Source organism: Hipposideros armiger, unplaced genomic scaffold (assembly GCF_001890085.2).
Source record: "Hipposideros armiger isolate ML-2016 unplaced genomic scaffold, ASM189008v1 scaffold_204, whole genome shotgun sequence".
NCBI classification, from domain to species: domain Eukaryota; kingdom Metazoa; phylum Chordata; class Mammalia; order Chiroptera; family Hipposideridae; genus Hipposideros; species Hipposideros armiger.
Genome location: NW_017731554.1, coordinates 2,412,552 through 2,431,628, shown reverse-complemented (window position 1 = coordinate 2,431,628; position 19,077 = coordinate 2,412,552). Strand labels below are relative to the sequence as shown.

The following is a 19,077-nucleotide window of genomic DNA, read 5'->3' as shown; positions in this document are numbered from 1 at the left end:
GGCCTCTCACACTGGCTGCTGGTTACACATGGTAGCTTATGGCAGCCCACTGCCACAGAGGCTGCAGCCTAGCCGTCGCCGGCAACTCTCGGCAGCCCAGTTCCAGGTTGAGTTGTTGTTCAGCATCTTAGCTGTAGAGGGCAGTGTCACTGGCCCTTCAATCTGGGATCCGAACCAGGGCCCTCTGGTGTCTCAAGCCAGCTCTTAACCATTGTGCCACTTGGCCGGCCCTCATCCATTCATTTCTTAATAGGCTTCTTCTCTGCTTTATCAGAGGACTAGAGGCCTCAGATCCAATTAGTTTAGAAGAAGATACAGACATAAAATCTTACTAACCATTTTCTAGTCACCCCTTGCACATACCTGGTACCATATAGCTGCAACTTCTGCTTCCTGAGTTTGCCATGTCTGTGTCTGGCTAAATTTTTAAAGGGTTATCAAGCTCCCAGGATATGGGGTCTACACTAGTTAACAATACCACTTTTTAAACCAAACACATTTGTCACTATGGCCGTCTCATATTACGTACTTTCTAAAATAAGAGAATTTTTTTCTTTCTTTGAAGGATAATATAATTGCTACTTGTACAGAATAATTCAAAAAATTGGTCGATGTAATGCCTACTCTGAAATTTCTTAAAGGCGAATGAAGGGAGAATATTGAAATAAATTATCAGCTCAATGGTGGGTTCCTTTCTAAGTGTGCTGAAAATGTTTGACTGTGGGAGTCTGGAGGGAAATGCCTCTCTAGGACGTTGGAGTTGGCCTCCTGAGCAGCAGGGCCTGTTTGTAGCTTTGGAAACAAGTTGGGAGGCCCTGACAATCACTGCTTTGCACAGTCACTTTCCGCCCACTCTCCTTTTTCATTTTAAGTCTTGCTTTGCTTTCACCTTTAGTTTTTGAATTTTGAGATTTTATTCTTCCTTATGGTGGAGCAGATTAGTCTCATCTAACTGAATTTTAGGACTGCTTGATTAGGGGCTTCAGATAATTTGGGGAGACTTAAATAGGGCAGGATTTCAAAGTTCTGAAAATCAATAATTATATATGAAGAGTAGATGCAGGTAAGGAGTTAGAAGTTAACACCTTTGACTGATATGACAGGAGAAGGACCTTTTCTAGTCAGAGGACAGCAGCAAGGTGGGGACCTTGCTGATAGCATCAGCTACTAGTGTTCCTTCAGTGTCCAGTACAGGATTTTCAGTGGCCACTGAGCTTTAGCTGCTGTGGAGATGTTTTTACTGAGACTAAGACTCTACTTTTAGCCCCCATGAAAAAAATGAGTCCGGCAGCTATGGCCTAAAGATCCCATGGCACCTGTCCATTTTGGTCCTATGTGTAGTCTGGCTGATGGCAGCCATTGTGTCCCCAGTCCCTAACCCAGCATAAGCAGAACTATTTATTTCTGGAAGATAATAAGACCATTGGAATACTCACTGTAACTGATTGGAAGCTCTTGTTCCAGTTATTACTGTGTAACAAATCATCCCAAACGTAGGGATATAAAATAAAAATTATTCATTATTGTTTTTGCTCATGGTTCTGGGGGTTGTCTGGGCTCAAATGAGTAGTTCTTCAGCTACTCAGGTTTCTTACGCATTGGACATCAAATGGTGGTTGGGACTGGAGGCATCTCAAAGGCTTTCTCACATGCTATCTGTTGATGCTGTCGTTTGACTGGATCTCAGCTGAGACTGTCAGCCAGAACACCTACATGTGGCTTCTCCATGTGGCCTGGGCTTCCTCACAGCATGATGGCTGGCTTCCAAGATGTAGTATCTCAACAGGTATATAATTTTTTACGACCTCACCTTGGAGTTCACACAGTAACATTCCGGCCTCATTCTGTTCATTGAAAGCAAGCCACCTAAATAGCCCCTATTCATGGGGAGAGAAATTAGACTTTCCCTGTTGATGGGAGGAGTGTCAAATTTATGGAGATGTTTTAAAACCATCATAGTTCTTTTGATGCCATTCTTCATTCAAATTGGATAATTCTTGAAATTTTTCTTTTCGAAGGAGATTTCTTGAGAAGAGACATATGGCACACAAAATAGTCCAGCAGGCTGTTTCCATCTGCAGCTCTTACTACCCAGGTGGAGAGAGAGACTACACCCCGTGGCAGAATTTGGTCCAGTAGTTTGACGTGCTTCAGATGGTGTTCAGATCCTTTGGGTAGAATAAGTTCTCCATCCTAACCAGTGATTGAAGTGCTCTTGTCATTCGCTACACGCCAATCCTGATGGTGTCTCCAGCTCCTTCATCTATGCCAAGAATACTGAGAAACTGTAAGAAAGAAGAGATCAGAGTTTCTCTACTTCTGTAATTCTTTATCGGCTCATTATTCTTTTATTCTTTCTGTGTATTTATCAGTTTGGGCCTTTCCTTTTTTCCTTCTCCCCAGATACTTTCCTAGACCTTCATCTGACCAAGTTACCCCAGGCTAGATTTGGCTTCAAAATTCATTGGTGTTTTGTTCGTTGTATTCTTCAATTGCTTAATCATTGAGATCTGCTGACTTTTTTTCTCAATATAGTTGGCATTCAGTATTATTTTATATTAGTTTTAGGTGTACAGAATAGTGGTTAGACATTTATATAATTTATAAGTGATCCCCCGATAAGCCTAGTACTCACCTGGCACTATACATAGTTATTACCATATTATTGACTATATTCCCAGTGCTGTACTTCACATCCCATGCCAGTTTTGTAACTACCAATTTGTACTTCTTTTTTTAAAAAAAGATTTTATTGGGGAATTGGGGGAGGGGAACAGCATTGGGGAATCGGGGAAGGGGAACAGCCAAGTTGCTCTCCTTTTTTTGTTCTTCAGTCTAGTTGTGGAGGACATTGCTTCACTGGCCCATGTTGGTATTGTGATCATTGCGCTCTTCCTGGCTGAGGCAGATCACTTGCCGGCCATTAGACGGCTGCTCACGGCAGCCCACTGCATCAGGGGCTGCAGCCTACGCCGTCGCCTGCCACTCACGGCAGCCCAGCTCCAGGTCGAGCTGTTGTTCAGCATCTTAGCTGTAGAGGGTGCATTGTTACTGGCCCATGTGGGAACCTAACTGGTGGCCTTGCTGCTCAGAGCTTGTGCTCCCAAGCCAACTCTTAACCAACTGAGCCACTCAGCTGCCGCCGCGCCCCCCAATTTGTACTTCTTAATTCCTTCAACTTCTTCACCCTGCTGTCCAACCCCCCTCCCATCTGTTAACCATCAGTTTGTTCTCTGTATCTATGAGTCTGTTTCTGGGTTTTATTTGTTTGTTTGTTTTATTTGTTCTTTAGAAATCTATTCTGTTTTTCCTGAAGCTCAGAGTCTGCTTTCCATTGTTGTAAAATTAGTTCTGTACAAAGAGACTATGTACAGACCATCTGTGTTTTAAGTTCAAAGTATAGACTCAGGTTTGAAGAGTGTATACAGTGCTTTAGGGCTGCCACTGCTTTTAGCTAGCTTAGACCAAATAGCTAGCATCATCAGAGGTCTTTGTTCTAAGTTCCTTGGGAGTTGGAACCACATCTCTTGTTGATTCCCTACAACTCCTAGCACATAGTAGGATCTCAGAAAATATTTCTTGATTATTTAATGTATTTCACTTCTTAAAACTGGATTTATGCCAGAGTAAAATGAAAAAGAAAACAAAGGTGAAATAAGGATTTCTTCAGAAACTTCTGATGTCCCTATTTAGTAAAATAAATATTGCTGAGTTATTTTAAAGTTATGCTCATTGTTTTTTTCATCTCTGTAGAACTTGACAGAATCATTTACCTGTTGTGGCCTCCAAAGCTACTTACTCCTTGTCACATAGAAGCATACCCCAAATGAGGGTCCAGAGAGCAGGGGCTTTGGCCACCGTTCAGTGTCCTCTCCATAGGAATGCTGGATGGAGCACATATTACTTTCATATCCAACTAGCTATCAGATGGAAAAAAGATGGGTGAAGAGCATTTCCCCAGCTGGCAGGGTGGGACTGAAGGTCAGAAACTGGTCAGTTGCCTAACAGCCTTTCTTTCTCAATTCCCTCATTGTGAATATTGGCTAAAGGTGACTGATCAAGAGGTTATGATGTTGTCAGATGATTGACCCAGGGCCATGAATCAGTGAGGTGATTCACTCTGTAAACCAGTTGTGCAGTGCTGTGATTCCAGTTAGTGCCTCAGCAAACTTCCAAGTCATATGCAATACTGATCTTGGCTACCAAGTAGTCAAAACTGTGAATGTATTCACTGAATGTGAAGGGCCTATTGGGCTTGCCTTCTGAAAATAAAGTGTCGTTTTGGTCACATGGGTAATGATGATTGAGCAAATTCTGTGTAAACTGAAACCTGTAGAAGTTATTGGCTAATATGGATGCCTTCCACATGGCACTTGTGATGTGACATCTCATGGTCCACTGCAGCGCCCCCTTCCCACACCATACACTGTTGACTCCTGTTTTGCTCTGCCCCACCACATGGCATTAGGACTGAAATTTTGGGAAGAAGAGCTTCATATTATTTTTGATATTTCATTTTCCTTGTGGAAGATGAATATTGGCAGAAGTGAGGTAGGTAAACTAATGCTCTGATTTAAGAGTCAAGGCATAGTCATTCATTCATTCATAGACTATTTATTGAGCACTTTTTGTGGCACTGCTCTGAAAGTTGGAGATATAGCAGTTAGACCGGTCAAGTTCTGTTTTCAGGAGACTGACATTCTAGTAGAGTATAATATATAGCATGTGAGTCCTATGTGTATTTCTCTTTTGTGTTATGTCAGCTGTGCATTACTTACTGACCATTAATGATGTCCCTCAGCCCACTTCCTGTTAAAGAATATTAAAGAACAGTCACATTTTTGTTGCATCCCAGCTTTTTGAGCAGTTCTCAAAATGCTTGATAGGGGACGATACATTGACTATGGCTAAGATTAAGTCTTGAGGGAATTCTGAGATTCTCTTCAGAACCGAAGATTGCTGTGAAAGCCCAGTTCTGTGCTGAAGGCTATAGAAAGTCTGTCTCTGAAATGTGAGCTAAGTGCAAAGAGAGAGTGAGAGGCATCGAAGGAACTAGCTTAAAAAAGAAAGAGAACTGGCTACAGTGTAGTGTAGACTACAGGTTCACAGGGATATTTTGGATGGATGGATGGATGAATAAAAATAAAAGAGAAAAAACCTGAGTACTAGGACATTTTCTTTTTAAAATGAAAAATTGACTCAGGGTTTCCATTTGTGCCTGCTGAACTGGCAACATCAGGGACTGGCAGCCTGTCTCCATTGACGTCAGCAAGAGCAGATTTAAAGCTCCACAGCAGAATGCTCCCTAACCCTGATAAATAGGGCTGCTAATTGAATTAGAAAACATTCTGAGCTGTCAGCTAATTATGCTGTTCAGGCAATTGCTTTGTCCAGGTCTGTTTCATCCTTGAGTCACTTGAGTGACTTGCTCACTGGGAGAAGTATTCTAATTGCCATGATAGAAGCACATATTTTACATCTCCTTAAATCATGCTGCCTGTAATTCCCTAGGGCGATACTTCAGCATTTCACATTATTACAGGCATTGTTGTATGAGTTTTGATAAGCATTAGTTTTGTTCTAATTTTTTATTCAGTCTGATCTTTGTTTCCATGTGTATGAATGTGTTCACACACGTTATTCCAATGCTCAACTGTTCTTTTCAGAGGCAAATAACCAATTTGATTTTCCTTTTTCCAGCAGTTAAACAATATAACAATTTAAAAGGCCTAATCATGCTTAACATGTTAAAGCTATTGATGGTAAAGAAATTAACCTAAAACAGTAGCTATAGTGTTAGAAATGAACAATTCAACCCAACTTGTTGTTCTGGTTTAAAAAAACAAATCAGGGTGGGCCGAGTGGCGTGATGGTTAAGAACTGGCTTGGGATGCCAGAGGACCCCGGTTCGGATCCCACATATGAGGGCCAGTGACACTGCCCTCCACAGCTAAGATGCTGAACAACAGCTCAACCTGGAGCTGGGTTGCTGTGAGTAGCCAGCGATGGCGTAGGCTGTAGCCCCTGCTGCAGTGGGTTGCCATGGGCTACCGTGTGTAGCCAGCAGCCAGCATGAGTGGCCAGCAGCCCCTGTGAGCGGCCGTCCAGAAGCCGGTGACTGATCTGCCTCGCCCGGGAAAAGCGCAATGATGGTGCCAACTTGGGCCAGTGAAGCAACGTCCTCCACAACTAGACTGAAGAACAAAAGGACAGCAACTTGTCTGTTCCCCTAACCCCCAATTCCCCCCCAAAAAAAACAACCAAACAAATCACAGAATCTCCCCATCCCATCTCAGGGGTGTGTATGTTGATGTTTCAGCACTTCATCTTCTAGAACAAGTTAGTGGCTTTACATACTAAAAATGATAATGCTATTAAAAATCATAAGCAGAATCTGCAGGAGAAAAGAAGGTTCATCTTGTAATAAGGATTTTCCTAGTACCAAGCTCTGATGATAAACAGATTCTTCTTAGCTTCTCCTATGTTTAGTCCCACCTTTTATATCATTTTGTGTTGAGGCTTAACTAGAAATGCCTCCTTGCTTCCTGAACACATTATCTAGAATTTGATGCTGAATTTCTTATGATTGTATACTGAGGAAGAATGGCAGATCAAGATGCTTCTTAGGGGCCGACCGAGTGGCTCAGTTGGTTAAGAGTTGTCTTGGGAGCACAAACTCTGAGGAGCAGGGCCACAGGTTCGGATCCCACATGGGCCAGTGATGCTGCGCCCTCTACAGCTAAGATGCTGAACAACAGTTCGACCTGGAGCTGGGCAGCCATGAATGGCTGGCGACGGCATAGGCTGCAGTGGGCTGCCCTGAGCTGCTGTGAGTGGCCATATAATGGCCGGCAACTGACTGCCTTAGCCAGGAAGAGCACAAGGATCATAATACCAACATGGGCCAGTGAAGCGGCTTCCTCCACAACTAGACTGAGGAACAAAAGGACAGGAACTTGTCTGCTCCCCTTCTCAGATTCCCCAATGCTGTTCCCCTCCCCCAATTCCCCAACTCCCCAATAAAATCTTTAAAAAAAAGATGCTTCTTCTTGGATCTCTTGATGTATCCAAGTTAGACCTATGTTTGTCCTTAGCAAGATGGTTATTCCAAACCACACATTCAATTGGACTTTGAATTCCTCACTGAGAGTAGGAACCCTCTCTGTCCATCATTGTATTCCTGGCGCTTAACCCATTGCTTGACATGATGCTCAGTCACTTGTGGTTGAACTGAATTGAATTGAACTCATGTCTAATTTGTATGAAATTCTTCTTTTGCTCTCTTCATCAACCCACCCTTCCTCCCTCCCTCCTTCTCTCCCTTCCACCCTTCCTTCCTTCCTTCCTTCCTTCCTTCCTTCCTTCCTTCCTTCCTTCCTTCCTTCCTTCCTTCCTTCCTTCCTTCCCCTTCCTTCCATCCATTCATCCACCCATCCATCCAACATTTGTTTTTCAGCACTTACTATGTGCCAGACACGTTGCAGACACCATAAATAAAACAGACATGGCCCCAGAAATCTGAAGTGGGCTGAGGGGGGACAGACACTCAACAAGTTAACCAACAAATAAATATATAATGATAAATTGTGACGTGTAATGAAGAAACACACAAGGTACAGATTGAGATTAATGAAGAAACACACAAGGTACAGATTAAGTGATAGAAGTGGAAATCTAAAGTTTCCTAGGATGGTTGGGAGACCTCCCAAAGGTAATATTTAAGATGAGGAATAAAAAGGATATGGATTTAGTGATGGGAAAAACAGGGTGGAAAGGTGTTTCAGGCAGAGAAGGGGAAGCATATGCAAAGACCCAAGGGTAAGAAAGAACTTGTAATTTTGAGGAACTGAAAGGAGGCTCGTGTGGGAGCATAGTGGGCAAGGAGGAAAATGGCACGAGGTGAGGAGGGACAAGTAAGCAAGGGCTAGATATCCTAGGGCTTTGTAGGCCATGAGAAAGAGTTTGGATTTTATTCAAGCGATTCTCTAGTTGCCGCTGAGTGAACAGAGATGCTTATAAATTTGGTTATGAATAGGCAAGTTGCTTTTCTTGCTTAGTGTTCCTTGGAATGTTAGTTGGGTAAAATGAAATAATGTATAGTATTAAATGCTTCTTCGACACCTGTGCAACCCTCAGTGTTTTTCTTCTCTTTTGAATGTGTACATTATCATACTGAACTTCTGTACCAGCTGTTTAGTATTTAGTATATGCTAAGTTATGGTTACATATCATTCATATTCTGTTTCTCCCAGCTGGATTATTAGCTCTTTGAGAACAGAGACTTTTGTGTCTTCAGGGCCAGCACACAAAGCCCTACACGTAGTAAGCATATAGAGGTTTTTGTTTGTTTATTTTAAGGATTTGAGATTTCCTTTACTTAAAAATTTGTCTACTGATTTTAAAGAATAATTACAATAATATAACAGAGGGTGCCAGAAAAATGTATACACATTTTAAGAAAGGTAAAAACTGTATTAAAATTACACTGATGGGAACCACTTTGAGCACCTCTTGTAATTACAGAAGTCAAACATGACTTGTATTCATCTTTTGTTATTGGTAATATTGAGTGTTACAATTTTGATACAGTTTTTTCCTTTTAAAATGTGTATACATTTTTTTGGCACCCTCTGTATTTCACCTACTTTTGTATATGTTTAAAATATTTTATTGGAACAAATGGAAATGAAAGTAAGTTGTAAACAAAAGAAAAAATAACCAACATGGTGGAAAGTAAAAAATAAAAGTTCTCTGCTGTATCATAGTGGCTACATAATTTTTGTTTTAATTGATACTGCTAAAATTGCCTTTCTAAGTGGCTGTGCAGTTTTCCACAGCCATTTAGAAAGGAAATTTCTTTCCTAATTCCTCACCAGTGTTTGATACAATCAGACTTTTTAACTTTTCGAAACCTGAGTATTATATCTAGATTTATATTTCCCTGATTACCGGTAATAGTGAACATTATTTCACATATTTATTGGCCATTTACATTTCTTTGTTTATATCCTTTGTCATTTTTTTCCCATTTAGTTATTGGTCTTCTTCTTTTTTTTAAGATCTTTATTGGGGAATTGGGGGAATGGGAACAGCGCTGGGGAATTGGGGGAAGGGAAGCAGACAAGTTGCTGTCCTTTTGTTTCTCAGTCTAGCTGTGGAGGACGTTGCTTCACTGGCCCAAGTTGGCACCATCATTGCGCTCTTCCCCAGCAAGGCAGATAAGTTGCTGGCTTCTGGACGGCCGCTCACAGGGGCTGCTGGCAGCTCACGCTGGCTGCTGGCTACACACGGTAGCCCATGGCAACCCACTGCAGCAGGGGCTGTAGCCTATGCTGTCGACGGCGACTCACAGCAGCCCAGCTCCAGGTTGAGCTGTTGTTCAGCATCTTAGCTGTGGAGGGCAGTGTCACTGGTCCTCATATGTGGGATCCGAACTGGAGCCCTCTGGCATCCCAAGCCAGCTCTTAACCATCGCGCCACTTGGCCGGCCCTTGGTCTTCTTGATTGCAGGAATACTTTATATGTTCTAGATACTAATCCTTTGTTATATGTATTGCAAACATTTTGTCCCAATCTCCTTTATCTTTTTACCTTTGTTTCAGCTTGCCTTTTGCATTCCACAGTAATGTATAGTGACCCTTCTTCCATTTCAGGGCAGTCAGTATTTTTGTTGATGCTATGTGCCATGTGTAGCCCAAGATGGTGTTCTGAAATGAACTTTTAGAACTTTGTGGTGTATGATCTATCAGCATACCAGGAAAAATAGTCATCACATCATTTACTGTCTTGGCCCAATAGACACTTTTTGTTTTTATATTTTTAGTTATTTTATAAATAACTTTGAAAATAATAATAAAAAGATAGTAAAAAAACCCAACTTCATTTAAAACTTTAATAATAATTTAAATGTAGCAACCCCAAATCTTTATTCCATATTCTCCTGATTTTTAAATGGACACCTCTGAATGCAACTAACTGCTCAACAGCTGTCATGCATGAACCTGGAATATATTCATCTTGAAAATACTGATTCTGGACTTCAGATATATCTTTAATAGGTTCCAGCTTATATCCTTTTGGGAGTTCTTACACTTGTATCATAAAAATGTGAAATTTAAAGAATTTTTTGAAACCTTTAATAGCTCATAATTTTGTCAAAGAGAGGACAGCTATCTTTTTTGCTCTATAATTCACACATTTTTATTTTTAGATTTTTAAAAAGATTTTATTGGGGAATTGGGGGAAGGAACAGTGTTGGGGAAATCAGGGAAGGGGAACATACAAGTTGCTGTTTTTTTGTTCTTCAGTCTAGTTGTAGAGGACGTCGCTTCACTGGCCCATGTTGGTACTGTGATCATTGCACTCTTCCCGTCTGAGGCAGATTGGTCGCTGGCCATTGGATGGCTGCTCATTGCGGCTCACAGCAGCTCACGCTGGCTGCTGGCCACTCACGGTAGCTTATGGCAGCCCACTGCAGCCTACGCTGTCGCCGCAGACTCAGAGCAGCCCAGCTCCAGGTCGAGCTGTTGTTCACCATCTTAGCTGTAGAGGGCGCAGTGTCACTGGCCCATGTGGGGTCCGAATCTGTGGCCCTGCTGCTCAGAGCTCATGCTCCCAAGCCAACTCAACCAATGAGCCACTCGGCTGGCCCATATTTTTAGATTTATAAGCAATTAAAAATAATCCATTGAATTTGTTTCTTTATCATCTATATCTTTCCAGTTACTTTTGTACATGAACCTGCTTTCACCATTTGTCCACTTATGAACTGTATCAAATAATACTTGACACACAGACATCATAAAAGATGAAAGAATGTGGTCATATGCCCTTTTAGCATAACAGGATGGTGTACCTTCTTGTTGCAAAATATTACATGATGAAGTTTCCTGTTGAATGACTGACTGAATGAGACTACCTTATTATTTTTTTTTTGTTCTTAGAAATGTATTGTTCACTCATCAGTCCTTGAGTTTGAAAAAATCCATCTAGTATGTTGTTACCTGAAGACACATTGTCTGAAATTTTGCTTATATGATCAATTTCATCATCATCATTAGAGTCTAGAGTTTCTGCTGTTTGTCTTTTTGCATTCATCTTTTGTTTTGTCTAATAATTGTGAAATGTCTTCCTCTGTCAATTTTCTTCTCACTGCCATTATGGACAGAAAACGTAAAAATTTGAATTCTGAACTGTGTTCAATGGAAGCTAAAAGCAGACTACAAAGATAGTCTCCAGTCTTATACTTTATTTAAGATGATGCAATACTCTGGGCAATGCAGTAAGAAATTTGAAGGGTAATATAATGGTGATTATTTATTTTACTTTTGCATCCTTTTTGGTGATTTCATCATTTTCCTTTTTCTTATTATTTTAGTCTTTTTTTTTAAAGTACAGTTGTAAATAATCCAAGATACCGGATAAAATAAGACCACTAAGACCCTATAATATAGCTTAAATTTATTAAAGGTTACAATGGATTCAAATGGTAATTATAAGATAGAATGAGTTTTATTGTGTTTTTAAAAATAAGTATAATTTCTCTTTTTCAATTTTTTTGATGTATCTCCATGCAGTTTTCCATAGTGGCTGCACCAGTCTGCAGTCCCACCAACAGTGCACCAGGGTTCCCTTTTCTCCACAGCCTCGCCAGCACCTGTTGTTTGTTGATTTATTGATGATAGCCATTCTGACTGGAGTGAAGTGGTATCTCATTGTGATTTTTATTTGCATTTCTCTGATGATTTAATGAGATTGAACATTTTTTCATATGCCTGTTGGCCCTCTGTATGTCCTCTTTAGAGAAATGTCTCTTCATGTCCTCTGCCCATTTGTTAACTGGGTTGTTCGTTTTTTTGAGTTGAGTTGAATGACTGTTTTATAAATTTTGGGTATTAACCCCTTATCAGATGTATTGTTGGCAGATATCTTCTCCCATTCAGTAGGATGCCTTTTTGTTTTATTGATGGTTTTCTTTGCTGTGAAAAAGCTTTTTAGTTTGATGTAATCCCACATGTTTATTTTTTCTTTGCTTCCCTTGCCCAAGGGGATACATCAGTAAAAGTATTACTAAGGGTAATGTCTGCAAATTTTCTTCCTATATTTTCTTCTAGGAGTTTTATGGTTTCGGGTCTTACATTTAAGTCTTTGATCATTTTGAATTTATTCTTGTGTATGGTGTAAAGATTTTGTAGGGGGTCAGATGGGCACTTGTCTTATTAGGGAAACCACTTCATGGACTGTGTAGATAGATGTCTGACCACTGAAGCTGAATAATATGGAATATCAACTATAATATATACATTATATATATATGGTCACGGGATGTGGAGTACAGCATAGGGAAGATAGTCAGTGGAATTCTAACAGCTATATACGAGGGATAGTAGATTAGGGGAGGGGGGTTATCACTTTGTCAGGGGTGTAAATGTCTAACTATTACAGTGTTTTGTACACCTGAAACTAATAAAAAAATAAAATAAAATAAGTATAATTTCTCCTTGTTTTTTGGGAGACTCTAAAAGACTAAAATCATGAAATAATAACCCTCCCAAATAGTAAGGAATTGTTCCAAAAAGAAAGTAAAAAACTAAATTTGGGCCCAATGGACCTAATGTTATACCAAGGACAGAGTTGACTAGAAATATATGCTGACTATATTAAAGAAGCTTTTATTGTGGAGTCAACTGGGAGGGAAACGACTCTTAATTAGTTTTAGCCTTTCTTTACTACACTTAAGCTTGCAGAAGTTTGCTGTGGCTTACAGCTTTCTGTTCTGACCTTCCTCTTATCTATGCAGCATGGACAGAAAGAATAAATTAACTTCTTTTTGATTGAGGTAGGTGCTTCTTCCTCCTGTTCATTTTGTTTGTGGGAGCCCTGCTTTATCTCGTGTGTGTCTATTCTAAGCCTTTTTTCTCTATCACAGCCCTTGAGCTGTTGTTAGCTGTCGAAGTGAAGTGCATCTCTGTTGAGCCCAGAGCACTACCAGTGTCCCAGTTGGGAAGAATCTCTAATAGGTGTGTATGCCAAGCACGATAGCATTGTGTGCAGGCATTACAGGAGTCTGCCAAACCCAGTGGTAGCCTGCCAGTACAAATGCCACGTTGACATGACATTTACAAGTTTAGAACCTGGAAAAGGACTGACAATGAACACCCTTCAGCTCCCTCATTTAGAGTGGCAGTAACTGGGCCAATTTTGGATTTTTAGACTCAGAAATCACAGTCAAGAGGTAATATTTGATAGAGAACTTGAAACTCTCACTGCCAGTTTTCTTTAGGAAGTCATGAATGCTGTTAGCCTGTTCCTGGGGTGCAGGATAAACCATGATGGTTGATCACAGACTCTAGAATCAGATCTGGATTTGAATGAGGGCTCTGTCACTGTGTGACCCTGAGCAAATTATTTAATCTCTGTAAGCCTCAGTTTACCATCTGTAAAATAGGGATAATAATATCACTTCCCTCCTAGGATTATTGGATGGATTAAATAATACCTTTAAAAGTGTAGCTTTTTAGAAGAAAAAACACCAAAAAATGTTATCAGTTCTATTCATCTGTTTGATTTTTTTTTCACTTAATATATTTTAGACTTCTTAGATATTTTGGTAGGTAGGTAGTTAGGTAGACAGACAAAAAATTATGATGGAAAAGCAGTGGATATAGTTCATATTATTTTTTAAAGAAGAAAAAATATTATACTAACCTTTTGGTATTCCATCCAGATTGATCTCTCCTGATCTCTTTTCTTCAGTTGATTATAATGTTTATACCATAATCATAGATTTTACTAACTCCCAGGTGATTTGAAATTCAAATTCTTCTGATTAGATATTAGTTCCTTGCTGCTCAAAGTGTGGTTCACAAACTGTGGGGCATGAGTCACCTTGGAGCTTGTTGAAAACACAGAATCTCAGACCCCACCCCAGACTTTCTGAATCAGAGTCTGCATTTTAATAAGATCCTCAGGCCATTGAGCATGTAGTAAAGTCTGAGAAAACACGATATTAGGTCATTTTTTTTTAATAATTTTTTTTTTTTTCAGTTACAGTTGACATACAGTATTATATTAGTTTCAGGTATATATCCAGTCATGTTAACATTTTAATAGGTTTCCTAATTTACACATTGTAAAATCAACTCAATACTTACTATTGAATTAAATCAGATTTGTTGACTTAGTGTCTCTAATTCAGAATATCTTACATAATTGGAACTTTTATTTCCATGTTCAATTTGTCTTCAGATACTCTTCTCTTTGTTTTCTTAGTTATATTATTTCATAGCCATGTACAGTATTACCTTTTTATTTTAAAATTGAATTTTTAAATTACTGTTCAGAAAGGCAATACTACTTCAGATTACCAATACAATTGTATCTGCATTCTGAAATCTAAGTTTAATAATAATTTACATGTACACACATACTAAGAAAAAAGAGTAGAAGCACATAAAATTGTAGGCAGTGGCTGGTAATCTTGCTGGTGGGGATTATAAAAAAAAAAGACATATCTTTATGGATAAATGTTTTCAGATTTTTGGGGTATATACACAGGAGAGGGATTGCTGGGTCATATGGTAATTCTATTCTTAAATTTTTGAGGACCTCCACACTGCCTTCCATAGCGGCTGCACCGATCTGCATTCCCACCAACAGGGTATGAGGGTTCCGTTTTCTCCACAGCCTCTCCAACACTTATTATTTGTCTTGTTGATCATAGCCATTCTAACTGGTGTAGGGTGATACGTCATTGTGGGTTTTTTTGCCTTTCTCTGATGATTAATGATGTTGAGCGTTTTTCATATGTCTATTGGCCATCTGTATGTCCTCTTTGGAGAAATGTCTATTCAGGTCCTCTGCCCATTTCTTAAATGGGTTGTTTGTTTTTTTGTTGTAGAGTTGTATGAGTTCCTTATATATTTTGGATATTAGCCTCTTATCGGAAGTGTTATTCGCAAAAATCTTCTCCCATTCAGTTGGTTGCCTCTTTATTTTGTTGATGGTTTCTTTTGCTGTGCAGAAGCTTTTTAGTTTGATATAGTCGCATTCATTTATTTTAGCTTTTACTCCCCTTGCCTTCGAGGACAATTCATAAAATCCTCTTTGAACCCAAGGTCCATAAGTTTAGTACCTATGTTTTTTTCTATGGTTCAGGTCTTATGTTTAGGTCTTTGATCCATTTTGAGTTAATTTTGGTACATGGTGACAGATAACAGTTTAATAGAATAGAATTGAAAACCCAGAAATAAACCCACATAAATATGAGCAGATAATTTTTGACAAAGGAGCCAAAACATACAATGAAGAAAAGAAAGCCTCTTTAATAAATGGTGCTGGGAGAATTAGAAAGCCACGTGTAAAAGAATGATCAGTTTTTAATCTAAAAATGCTCTAAAAATAAAGTGTATTAATTTTTTAATATATAAAAAAGCAATTAGAGGGAAACTTAAGGATATAAATGTTTATATTAGGAAAAGAAAAAAGATTTTAAATGAAATACCTAAGTTTCTAACTTATTAAGCTAGTTTAAAAGAAAAAAAATCAAACTAAACCTAATGTAAGAAGTGGAAAGCAAATAAAGATAATAACAAATGTCAGTGATAAACAAAAAAAGTGTAAGCACTTTTCCCAGTGCTTGTCCAGTGCTAAGTGGTGTGTGTGTGTGAGAATTTTTTTTTTAAGTTTCCAGGGACATGTCCTGACGTGAGCTGTGTGTAAGACTCTCTTTGACTTAAGAATTGGAGGAACGCTATGCACAGGAAGCCTAGCGCATAGTTTTCTTTGCCTCTCTAGGAAAATTTAAAGTTGGAGCCAGGGTTATTTGAGCACTTGGCATCTCTACAGTTTCTCATATGCAGAAACCATTGGGTATTAAGAATTGATTTCCGAAAGAGCAGTCCCTTGATTGGCCTGAAAGTTTCCTATGGTGCATTCTAATGCAAAGTGACTACGTAGGGCTATTTTGAAGGATATACTGTGGCTGGATAGGGAGACTGTCTTTCTGGTGTGGATAACAAGGTACTTGGTTTGATTAAGTCTTTATCATAATCTAGTAGCTAAATAACAGACTTTTGCTGCCTATATAAAATATAACCCTCACCATAGCACTTATTTTATTTCCTTTAATCATTTTCAATACTATTATCAAAGCCTCTCAAGTGACAGAATTCTGTCTTTTTTATGTGTGTATGTGTGCACTTGTTTTTCAGATCTTCAAAGCTGCTACGGGCATTTTATGTCCCCTTCCTGTCAGATCAGTATACCGTGTATGCAAACTATACCATCCTCAAACCCCGGAAAGCCAAGCAAATCAGGAAGAAAAGTGGAGGTTAGCAACGCGCCTGTGGTCCCAAGGACAGCCATCCTGTTAACTAGTGATTCCACTGACAGGACTCCCTCCAAGTCATCTCTTGTAACATGTGTAATAAAGGCCACTGCCACCAATACTGGGACCTGGCTGCTTGGGCCAGTCCGAGTCCACCACAGTCACGTCTCGCCTGTGTCTCTGTTCTGCATGTAACGTTTGTGCGGCTAGGCAGACAAAGGCCCTAAAGTGCAGGTAGATATAGTGCTCCACTTCTCATTGTTTTTCTTCTGTTCAATTATTTACCAGACCGGAGAAGAGCAGAACCAACTCACAGGAAGAACTGAAAATCCCTGGACTGGATGGCTGTGTTAAGCTGTTCTCTGCACTCTGGACTTGCATCGAGCACTAGCAAGCCTCTTGGGGGCCATATGGGCTTCTCACCAAAGCTGTGTGGCAGCTCTGAGCAGACCTTGTTCAAATCCTAGTACTGAAAATGAGCACAGCCTAGTTGCCCACCTACATGTCCTTTTCACCTCCGGCAAGACTAAGCTTCTCTGAAAGCACTTCACAGGACTAGGACCCTGTGCTGCAGCTATCTCAGGAAAAAGGCAACTATGTGAGGAAGTGTGACCTAATTTCATTATATAGGATGCCTCTTATTTTCATTTTATTGCCTTTACAACAAACTAAATATATATTCTATTGAATTCAAGACTTCCCTGTATAGATATATCAACAGACCAGACTATAATTGTATAGGACATATTTGGAGAAAATTAATTCTACCAGTCGGTACAGTCGGATAACATCACATTTTTAAGTACTATATTCTGAGGCCATTTCTGTGGAAATTGAGAATTTCCCTTTTTAAAACAACCCCAGTGAAAAAGACCAATGTATATTTACAGCACCTGTTTTTGAGTCTCTGTGTTACAAAGCACATCCTGCATGGGCAGTTCTCATCAAAGAGGCATTTATAAGGACCTGATTAAAATTTAATAAGTATATACTATTTATTACCTTTATATACAGTATTTCATCATTTACAAAGTACATGCGCATTATCCCATTTGATCCTCAGTCCCATCATGAGGTAGACAAGGCAAGTGGTTTTATCCCCTTTTTACAGATGAAGAAACTGAGACTACAGGGGGAGGTAAAGTGACTTGCCCAAGGTCACATAGCCAGTAAGTAATAACACTAGGACTAGATCCTAGGTTGCCTAACTTCTCATCTATTGTTCTTCCATATCTCACTTGACTATGAAAACATTACTTGAAAGAATGATGAGGTTGGCCAAAGACCTGACTGATAATGTAACTTTCTATTTTAAGGAAGAATTTTATCTGTATTTCTTTGAGTTCTTTGGAGCCTCTAGTCTGTCTGTTGGTTGGACCATCACAGCAGTGCCCTGTGGTACAGCCTGGCCTGTGGCAGGGAAGTAGTGTTCATGTTTTGAAGTCATACTTCTTTGTAGCTACACAGAATTCAGTGTCAGTTCCACTTCTGTAGTCAATCTGGGGTCACATTATAGGTGCCTTATTTCCCTAAGGGTAATTGTGTCTAGTATCTGCAAATAGATTGAATCTATTTTTCAGAGTTTCCATCTGTTTTCAAAGAGAAGGGCTTTTCAGTAGGAACTGATCCCAAGAGAGGAGAAAAGTGATAACGGAAGACATGGCTAGTCACCATATAAAAAGTCTCCCTTTTAGGACCCCCTTTAAAGGAATATCGGATGGGGTTGAAGTGCTGGAGAGGACTAGGTGTCGACAGCATAGAATGATAACTGGAGAGTGAAGATAAACTTGGGCCCCATTTGCTGCTCTAAAGATTTTGGGCATTCTCAATACTTGATTATAGTTTTCCAAATATTGGCACATTTCTTCTGACTACAGGATAGAGAATTTTCAGTGAAATATCTTGCCATCCCTACATTAATAGAGTACAGTCCTTCACAGTGGCTAAATCCCTGTACTTTTTGCAGAGGTAAATAGGAGATTTCAGTAACGAAGGTCCATGATGAGTGGTTTTTCTTTAATCAAAGTGATGCAGTGCTGATCTATTTTGTCATCTTGCATGTAAAAAAAAAAAGTTTTCTGAACAAGAACTTAATGGTAATATAGCACAAAAAAGGTCATGATTGAATCAGGGATTCCTTGGGAATATCAGTTTGTATCCTTTTTAAAACCTGATTTTGGTTTTCTCTATTCTATGTATATCTTTAGTGACAACACAATAAATTGCTGAACATTGTGCCAAATGCTATAGGTAAGAGATAGACAAATGAATGGTTTTGTTATGAAGGTGTTTTTCGTGTGATATTATATAAAAGCATTTAAAAATCTCCATCTCGGGGCCGGCCGAGTGGCTCAGTTGGTTAAGAGTTGGTTTAAGAGCATGAGCTCTGAGTAACAGGGCTGCCGGTTCAGTTCCCATATGGGCCAGTGATGCTGCGCCCGAGCTGAGCTGTTGCTGAGCTGCCAACAGGAGGCAGGATGACTCAGCTGGTGTAATAAGACTGCCTGTTCAATGGTGGGTTACGCCCACCCGCAACTAATACTGAACTCGGCACCTTGAGCTGAGCTGCTGCCCAGATGCTCAGTGGATAGAGTGTGCGCTCTTAACAACAAGGCTACTGGTTCGACTCCCATGTGGGATGGTGGCTACGCCCACCCGCAACTAAGATTGAACACAGTACCTTGAGCTTAGAGGCCACGAGCTGCCGATGGGAAGCCAGATGACGACTGGCACTTTTCACAACGAAGATT

General features: G+C 39.8%; 1 protein-coding gene across 5 annotated transcripts in view; it reads left to right on the top strand.

Moving 5' to 3' along the window:
- The window catches only part of ALG9 (ALG9 alpha-1,2-mannosyltransferase), a 92,369-nt gene extending 73,660 nt beyond the window's left edge, over nucleotides 1-18,709 (top strand). For 2 of the 5 annotated variants that reach the window (XM_019653679.1, XM_019653684.1), the window contains exons 15-16: nucleotides 16,212-16,330; nucleotides 16,616-18,709. In XM_019653679.1, coding sequence (XP_019509224.1) covers nucleotides 16,212-16,330; nucleotides 16,616-16,653 — 157 coding nt within the window. In that variant the 3' untranslated portion in view covers nucleotides 16,654-18,709. The other 3 variants (XM_019653682.1, XM_019653680.1, XM_019653681.1) reach the window with 3 other exon arrangements.
- The last annotated feature ends 368 nt before the right edge of the window (nucleotides 18,710-19,077 follow it).